At 34.2% G+C, this 10009-nt stretch overlaps 1 protein-coding gene across 1 annotated transcript; it reads right to left on the reverse strand.

Annotated features, from left to right (window-relative positions):
• Positions 1-24: 24 nt before the first annotated feature.
• Positions 25-9804, reverse strand: LOC134854968 (uncharacterized). Its single transcript, XM_063871348.1, has 5 exons — positions 9733-9804; positions 5918-6112; positions 4685-4873; positions 1532-1722; positions 25-1016 (listed from the first exon to the last, which is right to left on the reverse strand). Exons 1-5 carry the CDS (start codon positions 9802-9804, stop codon positions 326-328), a joined length of 1338 nt encoding a protein of 445 aa, XP_063727418.1. The 3' UTR covers positions 25-325.
• Between the last annotated feature and the right edge of the window lie 205 nt (positions 9805-10009).

The following is a 10009-nucleotide window of genomic DNA, read 5'->3' on the forward strand; positions in this document are numbered from 1 at the left end:
ACTGAAAATTAGACAAGGGTCACTTTTACAGCTATTAAAAAACTTTTTCCGATATAATAAAAATATTCGAAATAATTCAAAAGTGTTATTTTTTCATTTATTTTTGTTTAAGATTTCAGCTGTGATAATATCTAGCCAATAAATCACAATAATTTACATATCAATCAATTTTGATTAGCAACTTCTAATTTTTTACTGAAAATAATTGAAATTTAGTTTATTTCCTTCAGCCATTTTTACCTTCTATTTTTCATATATAGATTAATTAAACATAAAAACGTCGATTCTAGGGTTTCTTTTTTTATAATTAGCCCGCCTCATAGATTTATTTTCTGCGACTTGATTTCTTTCGGCTGAGATTTTCTTCGTCCGAACTTAGCCGCGATTCATCAGTTGAGAGTTCGTTCATATCTTCATTTTCATTGGCGTCTCTCAAACTTTCCTCGCGAATAGTGCTTTCTTTGTTAGTTCCTCTGCGTTCGCTAGGTTTTCGGGTCGATGCGACAACACCTTTCGACGACGCTTGCGAGTCCATAACGCTTCCTTTTTTAGACGTCGGAGCTTTCGAGGAACCGACTACACTTCTTGAAACATCCGAGTCCTGTTTCGTATTTTGCGAGGGATTCACACTTCCTTTTTTGGTTATTGCCCTGGATCCGACAACACTTCGGGAAACATCCGACTTGTCAACCGACCTGCTTCCGCGAGTCGTTCTCGACTGTCGCTTTCGTCTGTCCACTTTAGAGTCGGAGCTTTGCAGAGCCGAACTGCCCGTTGAGCCGACGTATGACTTAGACTCCTCGTCGGCTTTTCCGTCTGTGGGCTTAGTGCCCCGTCGAGTTGTTTCGGCTACTCGGGGCATGTAGTCGACACTTTGACTCGAGCGACGACTTGCCAAGTCGGATCCGAGACTGCTGCTTGGTTTCTCGTCCTTCTCTCGTGCTCGGGCGAGAGAGGTTGTTTCACTAGGGGCTTTGAGGGTTGTAGCCTTTGTTGAACTCTCGTCTGCTGGGGGCCTAAAGAAAAAAGTAAAGATTTCAGCATGATTTTATGTAAAAATGGGGGTTCTGAAACTTTTTTGGGTATTTGAGTTCAAAAACTTTGAAGATTATGATACGGCCTCAGTCTGAAATCAAAAAATAATTTCAAATTTTTTTAAATCAGTTTCAGGATTTTAGTTGCATTGAACTGATAAGAGCAACATTTTTATAAGAGTTCATTTGAAATGCAAGATCCACAGTTGCGCTTTCACAATGTTAATGTAGCCAGCCAAGTTCTCTAACTCTCAATCAAAAGGTTCATGATCCGAGGGTAGTTTTGTTCCGTACTCATTGCTTGAGTTGACCGTAACATTAACACATATAAGTCAGATAACATTACCTTATAATTTAAAAGCAGTTGTATAATTCTTAATCAGTGGATTTTTTTTTCAGAGCTGAAACAACTTGTATGTAGGCTGTGACCCTTGCGAAATAGTAATACTTAATTACCTCAAACTCCCCCTTTCTCCTCATTTAAAAAAAACATGTACCTGTTAGCGCTACTGCCCCCCTCGCCCTGCTCTGCCTGGGACCCATCCAGCACCCTTCTCTCTTTATCCTCCTCCCCCCTCGGCTGACCCCTCAGTCTGTCCCAGCATAGACACTTGGAGGTGAACATGATTATAGTACAAGCGAGAGAGAAGAGAGCTGCCAACCAGATAGCCACTGTATCGAAACCGACCTGGGAAAAGAGAAGTTGAAAAAATTATTTTGAAAGAGTTATATTAAAGGGGGGGGGGGGGGGGTATTTTTGGTTAGTGCAACCACTTAATAAAAAAATAAAACAATTTTATAACAAAATTGGGACAAAATTACTTGGAAACTCAAGTAAGTTATAATATGAGTCTGGTAAACACGAAGCATTTTAACTTAATTTAGCCTCAAATTGTCTATACCAAAAAGCCCCGATAACATATAAAAATATGAGAAAATTTGTATGTTGAATACGTAATTTGTATGTTGAATACATGTACCTGCCTTTCCAGTTACCTTCTAACAAAAACTAACGAATAAGCAACAGTTTGACCAATGTTGCAAAACAAATTGTTTGAAAAAAGAAAATTTTTTTAAACTGTATTGACTGAAAGGACTTGAATTTGATACCTGTTTCGATGGCCTACAAGCGTTCATAAAAATTCTTAAAAGTGTTTATAACTAAAACTACGCCAAACCTGCCAAAAAATTGCTTATCAAAATGAAGCAAATAGAGCTTTTTATACAGGCCAAAAACTAAAACGGAGCAATCTTGTAAATGTTCTAAATAATTTTTTTCATAGCAGGAAATTATACAAAAATTGACAATTTATTCATTTTTAAACTATTTTTAAAGCCTAGCGGGCTTCGAAAATAGTTTAAAAAGGGCTTCATGAAATGCTTTTTTGATACAATCAGCTCATTAATTGAACCACTAAATGCGGCCAAACCTTCGATTGCCTAAAAAAGCCAAAACTTTATCCCCCAATTAAAGGTAAAAATAGATGGCGTGACTTAATTTTGGTTAATCGCTAAGCAGTTTTTTGTTATGATGGGTTTTATTGTTAAACGCCAATCCAATGTGAAAAACCTGCTGAGAATTTCGAAATTGGTAATTGAAATAATCTCAGCAATGCATCATCAGTGCATTGCGTAATGCTTGAATAACAAGATATTTGTTGTTCCAATTTTCGAAGAAAGCTAAAAATATATCATCCTGGGGTTTTTTTTCAAGTCAGACCGATTTTTACAAAGTTGACAGCGTATGCGTATCAATCCGGATATATGTGGATTGCCAAGCGAGTATGATTGCACCAGACTAAAAGCGGTTGGAAGCGTTGCTCGAACAGTACTTGGATAATTTCAATGCGGGAACTAATTATGCGTGGCGAATTATCCAGTCTCATAATTGTTAGATGAAAAGAGGCCAACTATGGTCATTTTAGTTTACTCAAATGTTAGCACTTGCTTTTGATTTTCGTGGAATAAAATTTATAGTTAATTAAAACAATAATGAAAAAAGATGTATTCGAGACGAGTTACGGGGCAGTCGGAACATCAGGGCTTTGCGCTGATATAAGAGCAGTGGTGTTTCTACTTTCTGCTTCATCTACTCTCTACTGTAAATCAAAATGCCTCGAGCCTGATAAAGATTTTGGAAAATTTTCGGAGCAGCTCAAAACACAACCAAAAGGATTTCAATCCAATTTCCCTGCAAACTCAAAACACAACAAAAGGGTTTCGCTGCAACTTAATTTTGAAACACTTAAAAATAGTTGATATTTATTATAATATATTATATGTATTATATTAATAATATAAAAACTTATAATAATTGTTCTTTAAGCTGTTCTTGATTCAAATTGACTTGTTTGTTCGCGCTCTATTTTCAGTTATTTTCTTATCAATTCCTTCGCAATAAACGATAAATGTCCTCTTTTAGATAAATTATTCAATAAATTTCCAACTTTTGGAGCAAAAAAAATTAATTGGACTAACTTATGCAACCACAGCAAGCCGATATTTTGGTGAAACTGTCAACAGATTTTTAATATATTTCCAGACTAAATTCACGTAATCAATTGTGTTTCAAAGCTTCAGAAAAATGACTCGAGAAAAAATGATCACAATCCGGTTATATATTACAATAGTTGGTAGTTTCAAATTGAATAGCTGCATCGCTTTTTGTTATACTTCATACATTGCTTATAATTTAATCCAAAAGCCAAATTTTCAGCAAAAGAAGTGTAAATTTGAATTTTTTAACAGCTTTTTACTGGCAGAGTATTGTATTTACAAAAACTATCTTAGTAGTAGTATAATCTATTGAAAATGAAATGACTATACTCATAAACATTATATTTCTCCAGTTCAAAACATGCACTACACTCAAAATTAGCACCTATTGCAACATATCACCCATAATCCACTATAATAGAACCTTACTGATTAAAATGGTCTTTACTGATTTGAAATAAAAGTAAGATTCGGCTTCTTTTTTACTCAAATATAGTTTAGACAGGGGCAGATCTAGGGTTTTCTAAAGAGAGGGGAGGAGGCGGATTTTCACAAAAAAAATTTAGGTCGATCATATTGATTTTGGGAGCTCTCCTAAATCACTTTAAAGACCCCATTTTGGCAAATTTTTGAAAAAACTTTTGAAATAACAGGGAAAAAAGGCGTTTTTAGACACTTTTTGGAAAATTTTGGTCCAAAAATTAAGTTTTTTCGGCGCGTTCCGCCCTAAAAAAGAAAAACATTTTGGCGTCAAAAGGGTCAGTCAGCCAAAAATGGAGTCAGTCAGCCAAAAATAGTACAAAGGGGAGAACCTTTGGGTCGGCAGGGGATCCAATCCATGAGGGGGAAAGGGGCGTCCGCCCCCTCTACCCACCCTAAATTTAGAGCTTAGAGACTGAAAAAAAAATCAAGAGATTGTAAGTCTCAATTTATAGAGACCGACACTGACTGAAAATCCATTGTAATGGTTTTTATCCGTGAAACTCCAGTGCAGTACGAGTTTCGTACTATGCCAAGAAAAACATTTTTAATATTTCACTCTCTGGGCAAATTTTCAAGGTGTAGGTAGATATCATTTTCTCTTCTCATTCAATAACTTTAAATTTATTTTTTTAAGGGGGTGGGGGCCATTGCTAAGATCCCTTTTTTCTAACCTGTAACCCTTTCACTTTATCGACTGATGTGACAAACCCGTGAGTCATCATTGTGGCCCCTATCAGGAAACAGATGAACTGGACACAGCCGAACAGCCCCCCTGCCCAGAAGGGCACTTTGTGGCAGATCTGCAGACCCACCATGATGAAGATGGGCACTGCTAGAATTATGCCCCCTATCACACAGACCTGAATTGAAATACGTAGTGATAATGCCAATAATTTAAGCCAAACTGTCAAACTTAGACAATGATTTTTTTCACATTCTGAAAAAAAAAGAAAAATGAAATTTTATACAAAAACTGAACAACAAGGAGAATGGGCATTGCAAGAATTTTGACTCCTATTATACAGACCTGAAAATAAACATTCGTGTGTGGTTAACCAACAAGAGACCTAACCCGGAGTTAAATTATTTAAGGTTAACTGAGCTATCTTCCCGGGTCGAGGTGCTCGATTTATCTCTCGACTTTCTCGACCAAAAATCGGTATGTCTCGACTTTCTCGACCAATTTTTGACTTTCTCGACCAAAATTGGATATGTTTCGACTTTTTGGTAGACTTAAATTTGCTTTTGGACCGCGGAATTTCAGTCGCAAAACTGCACTTGCTCGACTTTCAAAGTCGAAACATATGTCGAGCACCTCGACCTGGGTTACAAAATCTCAAACCGCAAATTGAAGCACACGTGCGATTTGTAACCACAGTCATATCATTGCTTGGAACTTTCACAACCGATACGCCACAACGCAATTGTAATAATGATCAAAGTATGTCATGATAAGATCCGAATATTTTGAGCCAAGCTGTCGGAATAATCTAGATGTTGATTTTTTAATTTTTTGAATTCGCAAGTCGCTTTATTACATAAGTCGCTTTATTCACAAGGGAAAGGACCAACATACGAGCTGTACAGCTCATCATTGCGAACCGCTGTTGTGCCCCGGTTTAAGAAATACATGCAACTTTTTCGGCTTCTTTTCTGAGCCGGGTAATATTGCCTTACCCTCAAGCAACGAGCACGGATCAAGGTGAAAACTAAGAAAGTTAGCAAAAAAGAAGCCATGATAAAAATGGGCTTTTTTAAAATTATGCCCTCTATCAAATCACATAGACCTGAAAAAAATCACTGTGCAATGATAAAAAAGGGATTTTATTTTTTCTCCGTAAACATTTGTTGTTCATTTAGACCTTAATTCTTGATGAGTTTTTTGGAGAAAATGTATTTTGCACCTTAGCTACTGTAACCTCTGCCCATTTCTGCCCGTAGAATTTCTCAGATACGTCTTTGGTGTACTTGAAACAATCCCCCTTCATGTACAAATCTTGACCGGGCTTCACATTTTTGAGCACAGTGTTGACCGGAAACACTTTTCCAGGGCAGTATTTCCACAGACCCCCGTGGTGGTCGTCCAAAAACCATGCACCCTAGAAAAGACCAAAAAATTACACTACTGGAATGTAAACTGTAACCTAGTATTAAGAGATGTCGCAGGTAATCAACTAAGGCTAAGCTAATTCATTAAAACAAAGCCAACATACAGTATGAAAAGAGTCAATAAACGCAAGTAAACAAAAAAACTGACTTACTTTTTAACAAAATCTCAACTGTCAATTTTAAAGGGAAAAAATAGATAGCCTAGAGCTTTTTGAACTTTTAGAACATTTACGATTGACGTTTTTCTGATATAATTAACCCAATTTGAAAAAAACTGTAGTGTTAGGTCGGAAAAATTTTTCGCTTTGAAATCTAAGAAGTACCCGCATCCAAGTTTAGGCGTAAATAATCGATTATAACTGATTATTATGATGATTTTTTGACAATTGTAATCGATTATAATTACCAAAATTAGGTCCTTAAAAGATTTATAATTGATTATAATCGTGATATTTTCTAAGAGATTATAATCTCTTATAATCGATTATAATTGACTATAGTTCTTACTATAAAAGCACTTAAAATTAATTATAATCGATTATAATCTCTTATTTTGCCGAAATTTTCTTAAATTCTAATTATATCTTATGGGTTATTAATTTTGTGTCAATAAGAAAATCTGTAAAAGAGAGATCTCTTGAACACTTAAGTTCATCTGAACTCAAAGTTTTACCACGAAACAAAAGTTTCATAGAGATCCTTTCATATGAGTGGAAAGGTTCTCGCGGTAGATGAAAAGTAAATTTTCCGAATTAATCATGAAACTAAATCAATTTGCTGATGTATTGGTGTTTAAAAAAGCTCAAAATATGCATCACAAAACAGCCCTAATGGGGAAGAAAAGAAAAAAAACTTATAAATTTGAATTAATTGGAAAACTTAAAAAATATTTTTCTCATTTTTCATAGGAATCAACGTCCATAAAAGCATAAAATATAAGCAATTTAGATGCAACTTCGAAGACAAAATGGACAAACAAAAGAGATTACAATCAATAATAATCAATTATAATGGATTTTTGTGCAAAACTAATGAAATAGAAATTTGAATAAAAATAATGGATTATAATCAAATATAATCGATCATAATTGTATCGAAAAATAGACAAATAAATAATTGATTATTATCGATTATAAGGGATTATAATTGATTATAATTTGATTTTTAAAAGAGTGATTATAATCGATTTTTAATTGATTAAAATCGATTGTTTCTCAATTTTCGTGAGACTGGTACTAAAATCGTAATATAATCGATTATTAACGCTTGAAACTGGATGCGGGTAAGTTCCAACTTGGAAACTAGTTGTCGATCACATATTTTTAAGATCTTGTGACTTTTGCTGTTCTGCAATGGATTTAGCCTTTCTTTTAACAAAGAAAATGGGCTGAAGTTAACAGTAATCAGATGCCAATCTGCAAAAAGGTAAATTTGAACCTGAACGAAAAATTAAGTTTGAAAAGTTTTTTTTTCAGTAAACAAATCATCAGATCCTAAATAGGAAATCTGAATAAGCTTTGAAAGATTGTTTAATATTGTTCAGGTTTGTTGAGCGCAAAAAACATGAACAACAAATCATCTGTTGCTATATTTAGTTAAAAACAAAAGAAATTAGATTGATTTTAGCATTCAAAGATGTTGGCAATGGCTAGAACCTTAGTCGATGATCATCGTAGCTACTTGCAGCAGCTGCTTTGGCAATTTCAATAGAATAATACAACAAAACCAACAGAAAATTGGATGAAAGTCAATTAACTCAAAAAACAGGAAAAATATCGGAATTAATTTTGTTTGAACATTTTAAAATTGTTGAATTTAACGCAAAAACGTCACGCGTTAAGGATATTTCAAATTGAAAATCCTTTATGATTGCCAGATTTTTCATAATCTGGTTTCTGAAAGTCGCAATAGTGATATGAAAATATATCAAAACTGAAATGCTTAAAAAAAAGATGATTATGAAATGAGACTAAGCAAGATATCTAACGTAATTATTTAGCTTACAGAGTTAAACTAAAACAAAGAAAAATTTAGAGGTACTTTTTCCTCACCAATTTTAGGTTTCAACTGTTTGCTGGTAAGTTTTGATTTTTATATTCCTTTTGTTTTCGGTAAGCCCCTTTGCTTTCAGTCAACATATTTTAACTTCAGCCGGTGCTCTTTTGTTAGATTTTTCCTATCTAGATTTGTGTTAAATTTTTTTGTACTTTCTTGTTATCAGCTTTCTTCTACCTCTCTTAAAAAAATGATCTGATCGCGTTTTTTGTTTGGTCATATACAATTGGTATTTGGTTTTTCCTAACGATTGCTAGAAAAAATATCATTTGGGATTACGTTTTCATGGGCTTTTTAAGGTCGTTTCCACTAGCAGTATTTATAATTATATTCAATTTTCGCGTAGTTTGCTTGACAAACGCAACCTGTTTTGCTAGCGTTACAATTTTTTATCGGGTTGCAGACATTGAAAGATGTCCCTTGTAAAGTACTTGCCCACACTTGCAACAATTTTGCTCAATTTTTTTGAAAAATTTGATGATCGAGAGCGCTTCTTACGTGGAAAAATGTTGTTATTGTAAATTTGTTGTCCTTTCGGGTTTCAGAATTTTAACGCATGTTTTTTTTCATAATAAAAGTATTAGTTCCAATACCATTATTCTGAGTTTGAAAATTACCGCTAAGTTGCTTTGAGTTTTGTAGGATTTTCCTAAGATTTTTTTCTAGTCCTCATTTCGAGCAAAAAATTTTTGCAGAAAAAATTCTGAAGAAATTGTCAGCCAAATTGCTTCTCCTTTTATGCCTGATTCATTAGATGAAAAAAAACCTGGCATCTATTTTAAGAACAAGAATTTTTTAACCGCGGGTAATAATGAAACTGGCAAACAAACCATCATAAGAACGGCTTGAAAAACTTTTTCCTTGCGTAGTTCAATTCTGAGAAACAGTTTTTCCTAGCGTAGTTCATTTCTGTACTATTTTCGCAGCAACTGGGTAATTTTGTTTCCTGTGTGTCTTTTTGTTTGAGGTTTGCAAATCGAAACTGATTCTGTAGTCCAACGCCTAAGACGCTCAATCGAACGCGTACTATAGAGTTTCTGAGAGATTGATATACAGGGTCAGTCCTATAGTGCAAACTTAAAACTCTCAACGTTTCAAAAAAACATCTCGCACAGGAGCAAAAATTCCAGTTTTTGTGGAATTGGCACATAATTGAACTCCGCAAGCTAAATATGTTTTCCGAAAAAGTTTAATTGTGGATTAATGGTTTATCAAGTTTAATGGTTTATCAACAGTTTGCTTAAAAAACTAAAATAAGTTCATGTTTTTATGCTAAAGAAGACTAACTTGCATAAACATGATGATGCAACATCTTGTAATTTGAAAAACTATCTTATTTTTTTTGAAAAAAATTATTTCGAGGTTTTTTTGATGTTTCGAAAGCACCGTTGTGGATATAATTGATTTATTTGATCATTTATTGTATTTGAAAAATCTGCAGACACTTCGATAAAACTTTGAAAAAAAAATTAAATACTTCATTTTTTGAAATTATTTAACTTTAAGGTAAGGCCGCCAAAGTCTCGTTCAGTAAAATTTAATTCACGCTGCTAACCTGGAAGTTTCCCATAACTCCGAGAAGAAACACGATCGCAGCTAGTCCGAAAGCAATTGGCTCGTAACACATGGCAAACGAGATATTTTAAAATTCAAGCTTGGAAAAACGAACAGCCGATGGATTTGGAGTCTTTGATAATGGTTACAATTTATGATAACAGCAATCGTTCTTTATCAGCAGTTTAACTTGGGCCAATCTAGCACTTTTTAAGTTATTGATTCACGTCGGCTATTGCAAAAAAAATATATTATACCCCAAGCTATTTAATGAATAT

This window comes from Symsagittifera roscoffensis, chromosome 10 (assembly GCF_963678635.1).
Source record: "Symsagittifera roscoffensis chromosome 10, txSymRosc1.1, whole genome shotgun sequence".
NCBI classification, from domain to species: Eukaryota; Metazoa; Xenacoelomorpha; order Acoela; family Convolutidae; genus Symsagittifera; species Symsagittifera roscoffensis.

Coding starts and splice junctions, on each gene's coding strand:
- LOC134854968 (XM_063871348.1), bottom strand. CDS start 9,804: ATGTGTTACGAGCCAATTGCTTTCGGACTAGCTGCGATCGTGTTTCTT. Junction 4,874..5,917: donor CAGAGGTTACAGTAGCTAAG/GTGCAAAATACA, acceptor ATTTCAATTCAG/GTCTGTGTGATAGGGGGCAT. Junction 1,017..1,531: donor GGGGGCAGTAGCGCTAACAG/GTACATGTTTTT, acceptor TTTTTTCTTTAG/GCCCCCAGCAGACGAGAGTT.